The following is a 19,975-nucleotide window of genomic DNA, read 5'->3' on the forward strand; positions in this document are numbered from 1 at the left end:
TGGACTTGCATTTACATAGCACTTTTCTTCTATGCATGTTAAGCACTTTAATTTCTCACATATATCTTCTGCTCCCAGAGCCTACCACTCACCACTTAACCCAACAATGTCTGTAGACTACTTGAATTCAAATTTGACACAGCAACATCTGCGATAACAACCTTAATATCACCACTTTGACCAATTTTACTTTTCTTATGTGTATCTCCTGGTTTGTCACAGCACTTTTGCTATATTCGTCCGGGTTTTATGCGATATTAACCTGCATTTTATGCTGTATTTTCATGTTTGTCTTGCAGATCTCGGTCACATGCTTCTGTTCTTGCTTCTCATTCTTTGTAATCCCTCATAATGATGGATAATAGTTGCATTTTCATGTGTGTGGGACTATTTGTATTGTTTCATATCCAGTTGCTATGTGAGTGCCTTAATGTATCCTATGAGCTACATGTGGCACAGACCGACTAACTCTGGCATTCTTGATTTCCTGCTTTCGAGCTTGTGCCCACAGCAGTACAGTGGTATTACTTAGGCGGTCTGCCAAACAGACCACAGTGTGCCCAGGGTGATGCTGTAGGCCACCACGGCCACCAAGTAGACTCTGAAGAGCAGCACGTCAAGCACATAGCCAACCTGGAGCCACTCCTTGGCAATTTCACGGCACTTGTCCCTCTTCTCTAGGAAGTGACGTATCGTTGTCACCTCTTGCAGGATGTTGTCCATGAGAGGTGGGACGTTGTCCTTAGCTGGAGTCAGGTGCAGTCCAAGCAGTCCACCTTCTCTCTCATGCTGGCTGAGCTTTCGGCCGATTTCGCAGGTGTGGTGGAGTGAGCACGGGGCTGTAGGGTTTGATTGGAGTTGCAGGATTATTTACAGTGCTAAAGCTTAAAAGCATTTAGGGATTTTTCCTTATTTTCTGCATTATTTAAGTGCGATTATGAATTATATTAGCCACTTTACTTGTTTTCTTCAGTACCTACCAGTTCCATAGTTGTTTTCCTTGTAGTTCTCCATGTCAGTGGACTGAGAGGAAAGTCTGGAACATAGCCGGTGCTTTTTATGGATGCAGAAAAGGACTGGAGCTCTTTCCAACACCAGATACTTCAGCCACTGGGGCACGGGGGGCTGCAGGTCTTGTTTGTGGACCAAACGTACAATCAGCACAGTTTCTGTTAGGCTGATTACTAGGAGGGCCATGCAGACCACAAAGTACACACCTGTAGGACAGATAAGATTAAATAAATAAATAAATTGTAGTATATAAATGATAAAGGGTAGTATGGTAAATGGTGAAAGGATGTGGCCCTGCCTGACACCCAATCCATCCTGGGATAGTTTTCAGCTCAGGTGATGTTTTGCCCTCAACCATCTGTCACTGCATGCTTTACTACAAACCAATCAGCACAGTTCATGGTGTTGATCTCCTCTGACATATTTTTCTGTTTTGTTTACCCATACATTTAAAGAAAAGTAAGACTGCCTTCAGGCAAAATATTTTAAACTCATCTCTATATAGTAGTCACAGAAAATGCTCATTTGAATACAAACTGCCGGTGAGCGTAATTGATTCTAGTCACCAATTAGCGGGGTTCCTATGGCAGTGGCAGGCAGAGTGTCAGACACAATGATGAGGAAGACAGAGTAGCCCAGCAGCAAAGTGATCTTGAATGAAACTCTCTCTCCACTGTCTGGTGGCAGATAGAAACCCACAATGTCCATCACCATTAAGAAGATGCTGGGCAGCAGCAGGTTCACGGTGTAGAATAATGGTCGCCGTCGGATCACCACCTGGGAGATTTAGTTTAGAGTCAAGTTAAAATGTGTGCTATCAAATGAGGGAGGACATGTTTAGCATTTCTTTTCATAAAAACTGGGAATCTGGGGAACAGATGGGAACATGTTTCTTGTTTCTTGTTGGTATAAGCAGTTTATGAACAGTGTTATCACCTGGGAATAGATTTTGAGCAATTGTACCACAGGCAATGAAAAAAATACACACAAGGTAAAATGATTTTTAAAAAGGACCCTTCAGCTTTCACTATAAATCATAGTAAGAACATTAACTAGTGACCTATAAACAGGGGTGCACATAAGTGGTCCGCAGGTGCGCATTCGCTGTCAAAATAAAAGACGCACACCAGATAAGAAGTTGCAACGCGCGTTTGCGTACATATAAAAGGCACTGTTTTTGTCTGCTAGAGTGGGATTTTCACGGCATATTCTGCACCACATCTCTGTGCATTCATCATTTGTTTGAAGCCAGCTCACCTCCTGCAACCACTTTTCCGAGAATACGCACTTCTTTTGCAGTTCGGACTCCTTCTGACATTTCTTTGGAGGTGGAGGAACACCAAAGTAATTGCTTAAAGGAGCTTGCTTCTTCAACATCTTTAAGAGTTCTAAACAAATGTCTGTCCTCCTCCAGAAAATCTTATGTACGCAAACGTGCATTGCAACTTCTTATCTGGTGGGCGTCTTTTATTTTGACAGCGAATGCGCTCCTGCGGACCACTTATGTGCACCCCTGCCTATAAAGAATGATGATGAATATATAGTCAGGTCCAAAGTTATTTGGAAGTATTTGAACAATTATAATTTTACCTCTCGGGACCACTGCAGTGGATTTGAAATAAAACACTTTTATTAAAGTGAAGACTTTTTAAATTCAAGAGGTTTAGCAAAAGTGTCGCATTAGTTGTTTAGGAATTATACCAATTTTTATCCATAGTCCCCTATTTTCACAGGTTCAAAGAGAATTGGCTTGACAGCATTTCACGGTCAGGTGATGCCTGTCTTTTTTCAATTCCAATGGCTGAACTTGCATTTGGTGCCTGTTCAAGAGACATCCAAGAGATGTCTGTGCAAGTAAACAAGACCATCATCTGGTTGAAAAATGAAAATAAACCTATCAGAGAGATAGCAAAAGCCTCTTTAGTGGCTTTTGCTACAGTTTGATGTGTGCTTAAAAAGAATGAAGGCACTGTAGTTCATCAACACCAAAATGTCTGAAAGACCACAAAAGATAACTAAAGTAGATGATCACAGAATTATTTCCATGGTTAAGAAAAACAACTTCACAACTCCTTGCTAAGCCAAGAGCACTCTCAAGAAGGTATGTGTATCATGATCAAAGTCTCCAATTGAGAGATGGTTTCATCATCGTAAATGCAGTTTACGACAACGTGCAAACCACTTGTTCCACTCAAAACCAAGAAGGCCAGATTAGACTTTTCTAAACATCTAAAGGAGCCTGCACAGCTCTGGGAAAAAAAATCCAAATCATGGAACCAGGATTAACTTGTAACAGACTGACTGGAAAAGAAACGTATGGAGAGGGAAAGGAATGGCCCACATCATCTGTCAAACATGGCTTTCAATAGAGACAGGTCACTGGTGTTTCGTAATGAGTTAACTGCTGATGTAAGTATCAGGATGCATTCTGAAGTGCAAAGGGTTATACTTTCCTAGATTCCACCAAATCCTGCAAGCCAGACAGTGTTTCACAGAGCAAATTGTTAATGATGCAAAACAACCTGCAAAAGCACCTCACAAGTTTTTCAATGCAGAAAAATGGGATAGTCCTTAATCGCTGGAGGAAAAAGATGATGGCCATGGACTTCAGGCAGTCAGTGAGTTCATCATAAAAACAATTCTTTTGTTTAACATCGGGGTTGTCCAGTTACTTTTGAACTTCCAAAAATGAGGGACTTTGTATAAAAATGCTTGAATTTCTAAAGAGTTAATTCAGTACTTCTGATAAACCCCTTGAATTGAAGCTGAAATTCTTATGTCTATTTTTCATTTTTGGTCAGTCTATTTTTTTCACTGTTTCTCTATTTTGACCTATTACATTGGTTCTGAGTTTTTGTATGCTCTATACAACTTAGTAAATCTTTACACTCACATGAAATTTCATTTCAGCGTAATACTCTTCTTTGTCCACACTGAAGTTCTTATATTTGGATAGTACATGAAGTAACTCCCACTCTCCTTGGTTCATGAAGACACTCTTGTCTTTACTGAGTTCCTCGGGCTCTCGCATCAGGGTGATGTTGATGTCATCAACTACAAATCGAACACAATATTGGGAGCAGCGTGAAACAGCCATGGCAACACGTCAGCCTTCACCTACCTCTGTGCTCTCTCACAGCAGGAGAGAGTTGATGGATTCATCAAACAGAGCAGTTGTTCTAGCCAAGACTTACAAGAAGTGGTGCTGCTTCAAAGACATTGATTGGATTTAGCTTTTTTTTCTGTTTAGTTCAATTTGCATGCAGGTAATTGATAAATATGAACTATTCATTGCATTTTTTTAAAGCATTCACAAATACTTCTAATCTAAAATGTACGTTTGGCTTGTTAGAGGCTTGTTAGCATTCTTATACATGAGAATACATTTAGGAATAAAAATAATAAAATGTTCATTTAAATGTTGTCATATTATAAAAATGTTTTTAGAAAAACAAAATTGCGAGAATGACTGTTATTTAATGATAACTTTAAATTCATTAATAACTCAGTGAAACATCTTACTGGTATGGAGCCAGCTTTGGAAGGTGAGGCTGCAATTCTGTACATCAAATGGGAAGTTGTAGATATTGAGAGTGCAAGCTGTGACAACCTGGATGGGCTTGTAGTTGCGCACAACTCCATCATCTGTGACATAAACGTAAGGAATGTCTGGAGACTTCCCCACGTCTACACTGCAGGTCACAGACAGAAATAACAGTTTTAATCATTGTAACAGAAATGCGAGAGGGTCTGTGTATTAGAACTAGTAATAGCATAATCTTACAACTCATTGATGAGGATATCAGGAACCCAAACATTAGCCGTGGGTATGGAAATTTTTTTGACTCCATCAAAGTCCTGTGAATCCCACACCAGGAACTCATCTTTCCATGACTGAAATATTCAGCAGTGCAGAAAGAACCAAACAGAATGTAAAGATTTTTTTAATTGCTTGTCATTGTCAGAAAATATGGACTGAGTGTGGTGTCATAAGTGAACACAAAGGGATACAAAGAAAAGCAAATACAGATGTAAGTTAAAGCAAACATATTTCATGTAGCACTTTATAAGTTGACTAATGTCTAAATTTTACAGATAATATTTTGTTGCTTTTAATGGCATATTTATTGATTTAGTCATTTGTCCAAACAAAGACAAGCAAACATATGGTTTGTTTGTCTGTGTTTATGGCACTTACACAGCCCCATGAGAAAATGTAATGGTTTCAAAGAGGAAAAAAAATCAATCACAACTGAAAGTTTTTTGTTTTAAATGGCATGAATGTGAATACTAAAACTTATTGTTGAGTAACCACATATTTGCCATGTCAAATAGATAAAATATGTGATAAATTAATAATACCACAATTACAGATAAAGTAAGCAAACAATATACACCAAGATTTTTTATTTTTCTTACCTGTCTGTACCAGACGTATGTTGTTAACACCTGATTCTTCTCATCCTTTAACACAAAACAAAACAGAGAAATCAGCGAAAAATCAGCAAAAAATAGTATATGGTCCGCGTTACATTGGTGCTTCTGTGGGTTTTTTTTAATCCAAACATGTCAAAGCAATAATTTAGATTCAGTTTCACAAAATGACTGTGTATTTGTGCATGTTCGCATATGAATAATTATGACACATTGTATACTTAATGATTTCTTTAAAAAATATAACACAGAGAAAATAGTAATTGCTTTGTAGACAGCATAACTCACCACATTAAGGATAGAGTATACCATGAGGTCAATTTCCACATTAGTAGGGGTGTTCCAGTCTTTCACTGGTCTCACTCCTTTCTTATAACCGGCACTCAGAAATTCTGACAGTCGCACTAAGGTGGCATTGGCAAATCTTCCAGTGCTGCTGCCCAGTTTCTTTGCTAAAAAAAAAGTTAGAGAAAATTTGAAAAACCCATACAAAATCTAATAGACACACTAATATAATATATATATAATAATATATGCACATATAAATATATGCCGTTAAAGAAATAGTTAAAATCACAAATGACAAACAAATGTGTAATAAGATCTGTTGCATCTGTGGTCAGCTTCAATAAAAATAAAAATGGAATTCATCAAAAATAGAAGGAAATCATTATGAATATTAAATGCACTGATCATTTACAATGAGAATATTTTTAAACTAAATGTATTTCATAAGGAATATGCTTGTTTCAGATGACAGATAACAGCTACATGTCACGTATATTTAATCAAAAACCTACATTTCCAAGCATTCAAAGCATAAATGTTTTGAAGTTCTATACCGTATTTCACCACAAATATAACAGTACTTTAAGTGTTCATGGCTTTTTTTATTTCTCAACATATATCCTATATCTTTTATATGTACAATTAATGTCAGCTGTTTCTGCGATATTTCTTTCTTTGTTTGAGACGCTTTAGTTTTATTTAATTTAAATGAGAGATATACAGAATTATTAGTTACTAAGATTCATTATTAAGTTTCAACTTTTTGCAAAAACACTTAATTTGTTACCAGACAGATGTGACTAAAATAAAACAGCTAAGATTGGACTAGAAAGTCAAATGATGACTAGCAAAAATATTACACAGGAAAGCTAATACCATTTTAAGCTATCATTAATATTTGGTGAACCCAAGGCCCAAAACTGGCTTAGGGTTAACAATAAAATTAAATACTTTGGTGTACCTGTGCATTCTTTTGAGGCTTCATTAATCAGAAGGAAGCAGAGTGCTGTCCAGGCTGATGAGAATCTCATGCTGCTAGTTCACCTGTGTTTTCTCTTGTTGCTGCTGAAGTCTGCCTGTCGCTCTGATGAAAGGCCTCAGGATGCCTGGCACCTACATCCTCCACATCCATCCACTATATGCATCGCTTCACTCACATCCACTATCAAAACCTTGTTAGTGTCACTCCACTCATGAGGGTGTATCCGTCTGATCTGACACCACTCCTTGTTCAATAAAGCAGCAGCTCGTTCAGATAAATGGAGCCAGAGTTCTGCGACTGGATCATATGTCATGTCTGAGAAGTTATTTAATTCAATAATACGATCCCAGGCCAGTATGTTACAATGTTTACCAATTTAGAAACCATTAGGCAAGAGTGTCATCTCATTTTAGCCTCAAAGTGTCAGCAATTAATGCCTTAAAAACAATTAAAAAGGAGCGTGGCGGTGTGAATTTTTATTAGCCAGTTTTCAGCTGTCCTCACTTTTACATCAGGGTACATTTTGTTTGGTAAATATGCCCATCAACTTTTAAGGAAAGGGCATAATATTTTGTTTATGAAATTCAAACCTCAGGGCATACTACATTGCAAAGGTTCGTGGCCAGGATTGCTCTATCTACAGTACTTACAATGAGTAAACTGATTATGTGCTGCATACAGCTCAGTTATCTGTACAACACTGAAATAATCTTTGCTGGATCTGCTTTCAAAATGCTCCATCATCCCTATTACTACTGAGTCTACTGTCATTACACTTGCTGTACAATTTCCAGACTACAGTGAAGTCCACAAATGCACGTAAGCTTCACATGTTCGGTGCTTTTGGATTTAAACAACAGTAGTATGTTGCAATTTATCAGGATCTAGAAATACTATATACTTTCAATACATTTTCTTTTTTTAATAATTTATGTTTTATTGGTTTTTCTTATTTATACAACATGAACAACAATACAACTTAATCACAGTGGAGGGGGGGGGGGACTAAAAAACAAAACAAAACAAAACAAAAAAAGAACAAACGGACAAAAACAAAACAAAACAAAACAAAAAAAGAACAAACGGACAAAAACAAAACAAAACAAAACTAACAAACAAACCAGAAAATACAATGAGATTATACAAAATTATACAATTTTGTACATATTTCAACCATTTCGACCAGTAATCCTCAAATGAGTCCGCCTGCAACTTTAGCCTAAAAGTTGTTCTTTCCATAACAAAAATAGTATATATCACATCAATCCACTCATTTATAGTAGGAGTATCCTCTTTAAGCCAATGGCGGGTTATGGCCTTTTTGGCAGCTACCAACAGCACGCTGAACAAGTATTTATCCGGTTTGCATAGATTAAGACTCTCTAAGTTACCTAAGTACATTACTGCAAAATAAAATTGTATTTTCTTTTGGAAGATTGTTTCCAGGACCTTGTGTATTTCCTTCAAAAATGGAACCACACGAGGACATTCCCAAAAAATGTGGAAATGATTTGCTGCTGCATGTCCACACTGCCTCCAGCATGTTATGTTATGATCAATACATTTTCATGGCCATACAAGGAATAGTGGTATGCCTTATTAAAAAATTAAAATGATTAATGAATCATTTGCAGCTGTTACCCTTTGCAAAGTAGCAAGGTGAACTGGGTTCTTTGGCAGGCCAGTTCTATTCAATTCAATTCAATTTTATTTATATAGCACCAAATCACAACAACAGTCGCCTCAAGGCACTTTATATTGTAAGGTAGACCCTACAATAATACATACAGAGGAAAAACCCAACAATCATGTGACCCCCTATGAGCAAGCACTTTGGCAACAGTGGGAAGGAAAAACTCCCTTTTAACAGGAAGAAACCTCCGGTAGAACCAGGCTCAGGGAGGGGCGGCCATCTGCTGCAACCGGTAGGGGTGAGAGAAGGAAGACAGGATAAAAGACATGCTGTGGAAGAGAGCCAGAGATTAATAACAAGTGTGATTCAATGCAGAGAGGTCTGTTAACACATAGTGAGTGAGAAAGCTGACTGAAGAAGAAATACTCAATGCATCATGGGAATCCCCCAGCAGCCTAAACCTATTGCAGCATAACTAAGGGAGGATTCAGGGTCACCTGATCCAGCCCTAACTATATGCTTTAGCAAAAAGGAAAGTTTTAAGCCTAATCCTAAAATCTTAAAATTCTGGCCTCTGTGCCACATGTTTAGCCCCTGATCTTAAGTGCACCTTGAAAGAGGACAATATTGTAGTTCACTTTCATACTGACCATATCTAAAATACTGTAAGTTTTGGTTTTTGACTCATATAATGTAAGTAGTTTTCAAATTCAGATTCCAATTCAAACAAAAAAAAAACCTAGGTTTGATTTGGATTGAACCTTTAGCTCTAAGCCATGGAGGGTTGTAACAACTCTTTAGTTTCATTCATGTGAAATTTCCTAAAGAAAGGTTTTGTGGCCTACTTTTTCACTCGCCTGCTCTCCAGGCTTCAGAAATAATGAATATGAGCAGCGAAGCCTTTGAGGGCTTGTAGCTGTCTCTCTAAATGGATGCATACTAAGTCTGTAATCATGTGTATTTCAGAAAGGCAGGATCCATCGTTCCTTTGCCTCACAAAAGCTTTTGTTGCTTCTTCTGTCATGTTTTATCTTTGCAAAATAATCACATTCTTTTTGTGGTTATTATTTTTATTTTAAAAAAAACAGACACAAACATCTACAGATTACATTTATATCCAAAACAAAGCGAATGCAGACATCTTAAACAGCCACTGGAAGCCTCATAGAGACACTAACAAAGCAATGATGAAAGATTTATTTTCAGATGTGTTGCATAACATCGTGTAACCAGATATACTGGAAAAAAGAGGTTGCTGATACCGTCAAAACTACATTAATATTGATCGTTACACTGGCAAGTTTTCTGTGCACATTTGATATTCTTATTAGGACTATTAGGAAACCACCAGGGAGTAGAGACACAGCAGCTGAGCTCTGAAAGGTTTTCACTGATCCATTTTGTGGCAGTAGGATGGAGATTAAAGTATGAATACAATATCATAGCATCACACTGGAAGTGAGAATTTTCTCCTGAGAGCTACTTTATTGTACAGTATCTCTGAGTAAATCTTCACTGCCGGGAAACATAATAACAGAGCCGATACAATAATGTCTTTGTCAGAATGATGATACAGTGCTACGATGGCTAGAGCGGTGGCGGTTACGGGAGCAGCATATTTAAAGAGTAGCTATTGCTCCAGAAGACTTCAAGTGTACTTTTTGCAGTTTTGCCAAATATTTGTACTGGCTATTTAAAAGGCATTACTCAATCTGTCAATAATAAACATAGTTTTTTAATAATTTATATAATCTGAATAAACTGTTGTTTTGACCACATCCTGTTCTTAGACCCCAAAGGTCCAAAACTGTGATTAAAACTAAAAACAGTCAAAAAACCACCACACTGCAACATATAATCATCATTTTAAAGCACTGTGTCAACAACAGGGATATACAAATAAAGTGTATTGTAATCAGTGTTTCTTAGGTTAAATATATATGAGCACTTCTTGAAGTAGCCTATTTTTTTATTTAAATCAGGTTTATTCTATACACAGCAACAGTGCAGTATTTATCTCTGCAAGTACGGTGGACATAGGCAAGAACTGTTTTTAAATGTGCAGTTAAGTCAAGCAAAGCTCCAGTTGACCCAGAGCAGCAGTAGCGTTCCAGCATACAAGCCCAGAACCAGCAGATAAAGGCGAAACAGGAAGCAGTCGAGCTTAGAGCAGAGGGCCAGCCATTCGCTCTGAGCTGAAGACTCGCTGTCCTCCTGGGAAAAAGCTAGACGGAGGGAAACCAGCTCTCGGAGGAGCCACTCCAGTCCGGTGGGAGTATCCTGGATCTCATTCAGGGACAGCAGATCCTCATCCAGTGAGTTTTCAAGCTCATAGTCTAAGAAAAAAAAAACATTACAACGTAAGTAATGAATATATATTTATGGAGTAGGAGACAGTTTATATCCTTTACTAGCTTTATATCCTGTACAATAGCCCCATTGACTTGGCCCACTGTGCCACCCTGCTGCTATTCCACCCTCAACTATTCCGCTAATGCCTTTTTGTCCTACTTTCAAAAAGAGTTTCCATACGCTTTGGCACAGTGTGTATTTCTATTTCTATTTTTAGAGCTTAAATTTTCCCACAGATAAGATGTGCCTTGGCTCCCGTTTAAGTGTTTTTCCTCCCATGACTCATGATGTTGTTTTCAATTTTGCTGAAGCAAAGTAAAAAAAAATAAAAAATGTACTCTTATATCCGCTGCCAATAGCACATTTGGGAAAACGAGCCTTAAAGTTTACCTCCAGACGGGTTTATGTGGTCGAGGGTTTTGATGGAAGTTAAAGCACTCTCAGTAAAGACATGACCAGCTGAGCCATACTTGTCCAACAGGCAGGCAGACACTGACATTTCCTTGACCTCCTTCTCACTGTAGTGAAGCAGCTTCACAACCAGTATAGACTTGATCAGACTGAGCATCAGCAGGGCCATGCACACCACAAAGAATACCCCTAAATGGAGATTGCATAGTTCAGAAACTGGGTGGAGAATATAGAAACACTTACAATAGTGTCTAGTTACATAAAATCCAAACTATAACCGATATTTACAATAAAGCTTTACTGATTGCCCAGACACCTATTTCCATGCTCACAGTCTGATTCTACCTCAAACTGCCTTCATATTGTGCCACACTGCCAGTCTTGGGGTATTTAGTCTAAGAGTGATCTTTTCTATGGTTTAACATTACCCTTACTCTTTATAGGTTTTTCATGGAGCACTCTATTTAAGGCAGAGCAGGTTTGCAGCCTCCCCAGATAAATTACTGTGTGTAAAATTAAATGTGGGGAGCACTCAGAGCTTCATAATTTAATTAAGGTATTTCAGATTCTGCTTCTTCAATTAGGCTCCACTTGTTTTTCCTCTTGTATTCCCCCAGTACTACTAGACATACTATTGTCATTCTACAAATTAATGTTTTGCAGACAGTGCACATTGGAATTTATTTTACATTAACCTTTCTGGCTTCAGTTACAGAATAAAAAACAGGATATAGGCTGTTTGCTTTACATATGTGTGTCTTTAAAATCCCACCAATGAGTGAAGTTCTGACAGCAGTAACAGGCAGTTCATCTGTCATGTTGACTCTGAAGACGGTGTAGCCGAGCAGTATGCTGATCTTAAAGGTGATGCGTGTACCGCTGTTCAGAGGCAGGTAGAAGCTCATCACATCTACCAACATGAGGAAGATGCTCGGGATGAGGAGTCCTACCACGTACAGCAGGGGGCGCCGGCGAATCAACACCTGAATAAAAGATGAGGCCAGTGAGCTGAGGTATGAAGGACAGAAGACAGACAGAAATAATATTGGCAAGTCTTGACAGTTCACACACCTAATTTCGGAGTCACTTTTAAATATAACCATGGAATATTTGTTTATCTCTCCAAACAAACAGCTGTGTGCATGAAACACTTATCTGTGACATTTCTGCACCCAAACCCACCTGAATGGAACTGACGGACATTTTACTTAGGACACAAAAAAGCAGCAGCACTGTCTTGTTTCACAAAATAAATGTCCTTATTAGTCTGTATAATCCACAAAACACATTATCAGCTATAACATAGAGGACAACCAGACTAAAAAAAAAAACAGTTTCTATCCACAGGCCATCAGGCTACTGAATCACTAACTAATTGTTGAACTGTAATGACCTTTCACCTGTAAATCTGCAATTTTGTACATTTATACACAATATAACACAACTTCATACAATATAAACATTTTAATATTGCATACTCTGCATATATTACACTGTGACAGTGTTGCAACTACTTGCACTTTAAATTCTGACTACACCTACACATAAACTGCACTTGTTTTACTTTATTATTATTTTCAGTGCTATTTTCTATGTTCAGGGTTAAGTTTATTTTAGTTAGTTGTTATTTAGATGTGTGAAGGGAACCTGCAAAGTAAGGATTTCATTGCTCTGCGTAACTACTTGTGTTTCGCACTGTATATGACAATAAACTTCATGAATCTTGAACATATTTTCACTGTCACTCCATCCATTTTCTTTCATTTATTCTGTGTTGGAGCGTATCCCAGCTGCCATAGGGCAAGAGGCAGGGTACACACTGGACAGGTCACCAGTTTGTTGCAGGGTTAACGCAGACAGGCAAGCATTCATAGAATCACCTAAATTGTCTAACCCCACTGACTGCATGTCTTTGGACTGTGGGAGGAAGCCAGGGTACCCGGTAAGAACCCACACAGACATGGGGAGAACATGCAAACTCCACACAGAAAGACCGCAGCCAGATGGTGGATTTTAACCCAGGGACTTCTTGCTGTGTGGTAACAGTCCTAACCACTGCTGCCTGTTGGCTCCTGTGTGATAACATGGGTTAACTTGTGTGTTGAGTACTACTAATAATCCATTCATCCATTCACTTCCGCTTATCCTTTTCAGGGTCACGGGGGGTGCTGGAGCCTATCCCAGCTGTCATAGGGCAAGAGGCGGGGTACACCCTGGACAGGTAGCCAGTCTGTCGCAGGGTTAACACACAGGGACAGACAACCATTCGCACTCACATTCACTCTCGCATTCACACCTATGGGCAATTTAGATTTTTCAATTAACCTATCCCCACAAAGTGCATGTCTTTGGACTGTGGGAGGAAGCCGGAGTACCCGGGGAGAACCCACCCAGTAATAATCTAAAATTCAATTATGTCTGATTTTTGATAACCACAAACCCTGAAAAACCACCAGTAAATCCCTCTCTAGTGTGTTCATGTGTCTGAGCTGCCGTGATGGTGATTAATGAAAAACTAAACATAATCCTGTTAGAAAGTTTCCCTGATAATAATTACCAGCTAACTGATGTTTCACTAGCTGCTGCTGTGAAGGAGCCTTTCATTACTCTCTCTGAGAGAATGAGTCCCTGAAGTAACTTCTGTTTACACTGCACTCGTTAAACTTTGTTAGCATTCACAGCACATATGATATGTAATCACAGGAGTGTCTTATTCATCACATCTAGGACACTCTCTCTCAAAGTCATTTTCCATCGTTCTCTGCAGAATATCAGCTGTCTACAAACACGTCTATCACTCAGCTGGTCTCAATTTGTCAAGCTACAGCCTGCTTCACAAAGTGATTTATGAGCACTACTCTGGTACAGATTGCAAAAATTGCTGGCATCCCAAGTTATCATCACTCGCAAATTAAATATAAATTTGCAAGTCTGACAGTCCTTTCCCATGTTCGGGCATAGGATTCAAGGTTTTCATTTCTTCAGATCAGTTAAAAGTGAGAAAATTAGTGTGAAAGTAGTTGACCCCAATTGCCAAATTCATGAAATGGGCCCCAGTCATCAACGAGAGATAAAAAGAGCCAAGCCATTATTATTTATGTAACAACAATATAGCAGTGTGCAGTGACATCAAGTGGCCTACTGTTAAATAAGCTTGTGTTCCAAGGCATGAATAGGCGTCACTATGAATGCTTTAGTGCATTTTTTTACTTCTAAACTGGAATGAATATGTTTGGATTTCACTTTGACTTTTCATTTCGATGTATAGAGAATCAGGTCTTCTCGGGCTATAGATTTCGATTCTGAATGTGTGTAGATTTGTTTGTTCATGTTCAAGTATTTGGGTTATTAATAGCAGCTGAATGTTGCTCTGTTACCGTCTCCAGCTTGTGAAAAGCAACATTTTCTCAGAAGTCAGACGTTTTTATATAAAATATCTATTGCACGCAACAACACTGTCACAGTGTAACAATATCCCAGTGAGCCATGAAATGCTCCATTACAAAAAAAACCCCTTGGCTCTTTGAGCTGGATAACTAGCAGCCCTCCCTGCTCTCCACCTGCAATGGGCTATGGGGCCATTTTGCTCCCCGCTAACAAGAAGTCCATTGATCAGGCAGCCACTGAGACAGTCTCATTATGGTTGCTCACCCTCCCCTGTCTATCAGCTTCTCTCTCTCTATCTGTCTCTTTACTTGCCAGAAACAGCCTCAGCCTCATCATTTGGCATTAGCTCTCTAGCTCAATCCATGAAGGTCGCAGCCAATTGCTTTACACTTTACAATTCCACCGCAACGCTTCAGGGTGTAACCCGCAGAGAACTACAGTTTAAAGCTCACCATCGACTAGCAATCAGAGCCATCACGGCACAGTTACTCTCTCACTTGTTACAGAGCGTTTACGCCTGTGAAGTAATAATCTATCAAACACCAGAAATATTAGTATTTGATTGCTATTAGATTTATAAGATAACCAGTTTCATTTAAATTACTCACAATAACAGCAAATGTGATGAATGTACGCTGAGTACGATAACTCACGTACGTTAAACTGGATGTAGGCATATTCAGTTTCGTTTTGTTGACTCAGCCGGTAGCGTGAAGGAATGGACAGCAGTTCCCATTCTCCATCATTCATGAACTGCTTTCTATCATTAGCAGTGGTGTTTTCATTCCTCAACAGGGCCAAGTTTATTTCTTGCACTGCAGAGGGAGAGATAATGAAGAATAAAAGATGGCAGAAGAAACAACAATGAGCGTAGTGTGTATCTGCTATCTCCTTGTACTGTGTTGTCACCTTTGTCTCACAGTGGCAGACAAATCAATTTCAGATTATTCAGTTTTCCTTCTACTATCCACAGATTTTTAAGCAAGGTGCACTGTCATCTCTACATGTCATCTGTCAGCTGTGGCAAACTCTACAGCTGAATGGCACGATAAACACTGCAAATACGAAATAAAATAAGCTCAGCATTTCACTCACTGTCTTTATCAGTTGATGACTTTCATCAGTTGTCCTAGAGATGGTTCAGTTTTTATCACAGGACTGAAGCTATGTCGTTTACAAGGCAATGATAACTGATGGTTGCAAAGGCATATGAAAGAACACCAGCTGAAAATACAAAACATTAGCTGTACAGCCTCTACAGTTTGACTGTTTACTGCTTTAGTGGATCACCATAGTCTTTAGCCTTTAGTGGGCCAGGTCTTCAGGCTTTGGGAGAGATTACGATGATAGTTGCTAATGAGAGATGACATTTTAATTTATAAGGATTTGAAATTTCAGGATAGGATGCATGATGGTCTAAGGTAAATTAGCAGTGTCCATCTTGGTATTAAATGGGAACCAACCTCAAGATTGTTGAGACCAGAAGTCAGTGAGAGAAGAAAAACATGCTGTGTCTCTCATCCACAGCATGTTTTTCATCCTGTCTTCCTTCTCTCACCCAAACTGGTCGCAGCAGATGGCCCCGCCCCTCCCTGAGCCTGGTTCTGCCGGAGGTTTCTTCCTGTTAAAAGGGAGTTTTTCCTTCCCACTGTTGCCAAAGTGCTTGCTCATAGGGGGTCATATGATTGTTGGGTTTTTCTCTCTGTATGTATTATTGTAGGGTCTACCTTACAATATAAAGTGTCTTGAGGCGACTGTTGTTGTGATTTGATGCTATATAAATAAAATTAAATTGAATTAAAAGAATAAGACAATTTAAGTGTGTTTTGTTGAACTTTATGCAGCAATAGATATCTATGATTCTAGTAACAGATGTAAACTGGGATGAATTCATTAGAGCTTTTTGTTAGATTTTCTAACTGTAATATATTGTAACATTTAATTTATTTTAGTTAGTTACTGTTGTTACTTTCTTCGAGCAACTGTGACCACATAATTAAGGTTTTCTGATTCTGAAATTATAAAAAACAAAAGTTCAATTTATGTGACACTAAATAAAAACACTGTTGATCTAATCAGCTTCAACCTATTGAATCACCATAGGTACTCCTATTTTTTCTAATTTCTTTATTTTTATTATTATTTTATTTCTTTGTCTCCCTCCCTCACTAACATAGGCTTTTGGACTGAATAGAGCCCCATACTTCCACACAGCAGCCCCTAAAACACACAACACACACCTACACACACTCATATATCTCATCACATCCTGTCTTCTCTTGCACAATAAATAACAATAAAAACACTGTTGTTTTTTCGATTAGGCAGATACAGCAAGTGAAGTCATTCTGACTGAATTTCTCTACTTAAAGCTGTTGAAAGTCTCCACCACAGGTATGAAAACTGTACTCTCCTGCTGTAAACGTAGGCTGATTTTACAGACCTGAGTGCAACAAACTTCGGAAGGTGAGGCTGCAATTCTGCTTGTCAAATGGAAAGGCATACATCTCGAGAGTGCAAGCTAGCACTGCCTGTATGGGCCGTTTGTTCTTTACTGAGCCAGAAGAGTTGACGTAAACGTAGGGGATCGGAGGGGACTTCCCTTCGTCCACACTGGAATGGATATGAGGAGAAAGAGGGGAGAACAGGTCAGATATGAACATCAAGACAGGCTCACCTTTTGTTGAGATGATCCATAAATAAAGTGGCTGTTTCGTGCACCATGTCCCATGAATGGGGACATGCTAAACCAGCACCTATAAATGCTCACGTTTAACATGAATTCTAACCTAATTTTGATTAGACTTACTGAGATTGAGACGTACATAATTTCCTCTGCCATTAATAAAGTATTCTGATTCTGATTATTTCATGATTACCTCTGGGATGCCAAAATCCAATTTCAAATACAGAAACATGACATCAGCAGTTACCAGAAAGATGTAATTTCCTAACAGTTTATAACTAAATTAAAAAAACGTTGCTATGTAAAAAGATATGTGAATATTTTAATGCACTGCATGGTGTTTTGACTTTGACTTTTCATATACATTTTGCAATCACAGGAAGCATGTCTCTGATCTTGTATTCTCTGGTGAAGCATTGTCGACATTCACATTCAGTCAAGGCAGTCAAGGATACAGGCAATTATCCAAATGTAAACCATGTTATCAATTGATGTATTATTGCTTTAATACAATACAAAACAATCAGATCAGCAGGAATCCATGGTACGTTTCTAAAATCTAAGAAATGTAATCATGTTTGAGACTTGGGTAAAATTGAAGGACACTGCTCTGAACACAAGAAAAAAAGTTTGTGCAGATACTTTCTTACAATTCACTAATGATAACATCAGGTATCCAAATAGCTTCAGATGACAGTGAGATCTCTTTGATACCCTCAAACTCGTCTGGATCCCATACCAGGAACTCATCTGTCCAGACCTGAAAAGAGCAAAGGATTTTTCAGCTAAACTAAAAAGCTCTTTTATCCATAAAGATATATATTTTATTACAATGAAAAATGCCTTTTTTTCTTAACTTGTGTAGCAAGAAACAAAAGGAAGCACAAAAAGGCTATTTACCTGTCTGTACCAAATACTTGTAGTGATGCTCTGAGTCTTTCCATCCTGAAGAAAAGAAAATGAGTTTCAACACAATTTCTAAAACTTTTCTTATATATTAACTCTTCCAAGGTTACTGTTTGAGTTGATATGTAAACGACAAAGAAATGCATGAAAAATGACACTGAATAAAATGCAATATCATAAACGTTAGGAGCAGTACAAACACAGCAGAAAGCCTTCAAAGCTGACATACCACATCAAGGACAGACCGTAGTGTCAGGTCTATGTAGACAGTAGTAGGAGTGGTCCAATTGTGAACAGGTCGAACGCCGCAGTCGTAGTTCCTCAACAGGGTCCTGGTCAGCTGGTTCAGAGCTGATCTCTTTGGCTTCTCTGGCACACATTCAACCAGATGGGCTGAAAATTAAAGAAAGATTACCACTTGGACAATTAACTCACACTCACAGGACACAAAGGATAAAATGGTGTACTGCTACCCAATGGTGCAGAGGAAAATCTGAGGCTTAAACTATTACATCAGTGGATTACTAAAAAAGATATCATATCATATCATGCCTAGACTCAATATCTGTTGCCTATTTGAATTTACACAACACAAAAAGAATGGGGTAATTAAGTTTTGGGGTAAGCTGGGGGTATCAAGAAGTCCCCTTTGAATTTCCTCGATCACTTATTAAGTCTCACAAAAAGGTAGAGAGCTGCATGAGCCATTCATTGTTCTGCATTCCCTTCATTTTGCCACTTTAATGTAAAGCGATGAGAATGATGTAAGGAAATCCACATTTTTAAAATAAATTTTTATGGATTTAAACACATTGTTAAGAGGATGCTTTATAATAACCATCAGCCAAGGTGACCTTTTCTTTATCGCTGCATTTATCGTTACATCTGAATGTGTCTGGTATTGCTGACCAAATACAATAAGCAAAGCAATGGCTCAAACAATTAAAACAAAACAAAAAATCAGGACATGTGACAGCTGCTTCATTCTGATGTGAAATGACACAAAGACGAAGCATCTAAATGAATTCATGTGGACATCTCATTCAATTACAAAAAGAGCATCTTACCTGAGAACAGCAGCGTCAACCAAATAAGAGACATCAAGCTAAAAACCAAAATTACAGGTGTTATCCAAGAGTCATACCCAAAATGATTGCCCTGTTAACGTAGAAATATCCACAGTTTCATCAAATAAGTTCAACAGCAGCAATCCTGACAGCAGGGGAGGAGCAATGAACAGGGTAGAGCAGACATTTTTTTGGTTGTCATTGATTTTCCACTACCCGGGTAAGGTGATACATATGATAGAAACACCCCAGAGAGAAAGCTCCCTGGAGGTGTTTTTAGTGCCAGTTTACAGCTTCGGATGATCCTAAACACTTAAGTATGTGTTGTAAAAGTGCTGGAAGCATCTGACAGAAGAACTAAAGAATGGACTGATGGGTAATTGTACATGTCTGCGAACCAGAGAGTGGAAAATAAAGCCATAAAATGCAAGGCATAAAAATATTTCACATTACAGATTGCCGTGACTGTAATACCATGGATATAAATGCATATTATTTATATTGCAATCACATTTAGTTTCTAAGAAAAGCAGTAATGCAATTACAAAAACAACAATAAGGCTCTTAGAGACGAGGAAATTGTTTTGTTGTTGTTTTTTTCTGTAAGAGAGGCGGAAGTCACCGTATTGTAAACTAGCTACATAATTGCTGTAAAGCCATTAACGTTGGACTATAAATCTGCCATAGACACTGGAAGTATTTCATTACCTGAGGAAACGTCCCGACAATCACGTAACGGGTGCGCGCGGGTTTTAAGTTAGCGACCATTGACTGTAGTTAGCGATCGCTCCAAGGCACGCGCGTGTCTGGATAGGTGA

General features: G+C 38.4%; 2 protein-coding genes across 2 annotated transcripts; both read right to left on the bottom strand.

Moving 5' to 3' along the window:
• Positions 1–528: 528 nt before the first annotated feature.
• Positions 529–6,764, bottom strand: htr3a (5-hydroxytryptamine (serotonin) receptor 3A). The gene is made up of 9 exons (XM_063487188.1): positions 6,695–6,764; positions 5,734–5,897; positions 5,431–5,475; positions 4,796–4,905; positions 4,534–4,703; positions 3,905–4,065; positions 1,578–1,788; positions 981–1,217; positions 529–839 (listed from the first exon to the last, which is right to left on the bottom strand). The coding sequence occupies exons 1-9, from the start codon at positions 6,762–6,764 to the stop codon at positions 529–531; spliced, it is 1,479 nt and encodes a 492-aa protein (XP_063343258.1).
• A 3,467-nt stretch (positions 6,765–10,231) lies between these two features.
• On the bottom strand, positions 10,232–19,906 carry htr3b (5-hydroxytryptamine (serotonin) receptor 3B). Its single transcript, XM_063487667.1, has 10 exons — positions 19,866–19,906; positions 19,158–19,195; positions 18,320–18,483; positions 18,085–18,129; positions 17,835–17,944; positions 16,942–17,111; positions 15,156–15,313; positions 11,884–12,094; positions 11,091–11,300; positions 10,232–10,684 (listed from the first exon to the last, which is right to left on the bottom strand). The coding sequence occupies exons 2-10, from the start codon at positions 19,189–19,191 to the stop codon at positions 10,419–10,421; spliced, it is 1,368 nt and encodes a 455-aa protein (XP_063343737.1). The 5' UTR covers positions 19,192–19,195; positions 19,866–19,906; the 3' UTR covers positions 10,232–10,418.
• Positions 19,907–19,975: the final 69 nt, after the last annotated feature.

This window comes from Pelmatolapia mariae, linkage group LG10_11 (genome assembly GCF_036321145.2).
Source record: "Pelmatolapia mariae isolate MD_Pm_ZW linkage group LG10_11, Pm_UMD_F_2, whole genome shotgun sequence".
Taxonomy (NCBI): domain Eukaryota; kingdom Metazoa; phylum Chordata; class Actinopteri; order Cichliformes; family Cichlidae; genus Pelmatolapia; species Pelmatolapia mariae.

Excerpts from the sequence above, each read along its gene's own strand:
- htr3a (XM_063487188.1), bottom strand. The coding sequence starts at position 6,764 with ATGAGATTCTCATCAGCCTGGACAGCACTCTGCTTCCTTCTGATTAAT. Across the intron at positions 4,704-4,795 it reads GATATCCTCATCAATGAGTT|TGTAGACGTGGGGAAGTCTC; the intron begins GTAAGATTATGC and ends TGTGACCTGCAG. Across the intron at positions 4,066-4,533 it reads CCAAAGCTGGCTCCATACCA|TTGATGACATCAACATCACC; the intron begins GTAAGATGTTTC and ends TTCGATTTGTAG.
- htr3b (XM_063487667.1), bottom strand. The coding sequence starts at position 19,191 with ATGTCTCTTATTTGGTTGACGCTGCTGTTCTCAG. Across the intron at positions 18,484-19,157 it reads GTTGACGCTGCTGTTCTCAG|CCCATCTGGTTGAATGTGTG; the intron begins GTAAGATGCTCT and ends TTTAATTTTCAG. Across the intron at positions 12,095-15,155 it reads ATGCCTACATCCAGTTTAAC|GTGTTGATTCGCCGGCGCCC; the intron begins GTACGTGAGTTA and ends TCTTTTATTCAG.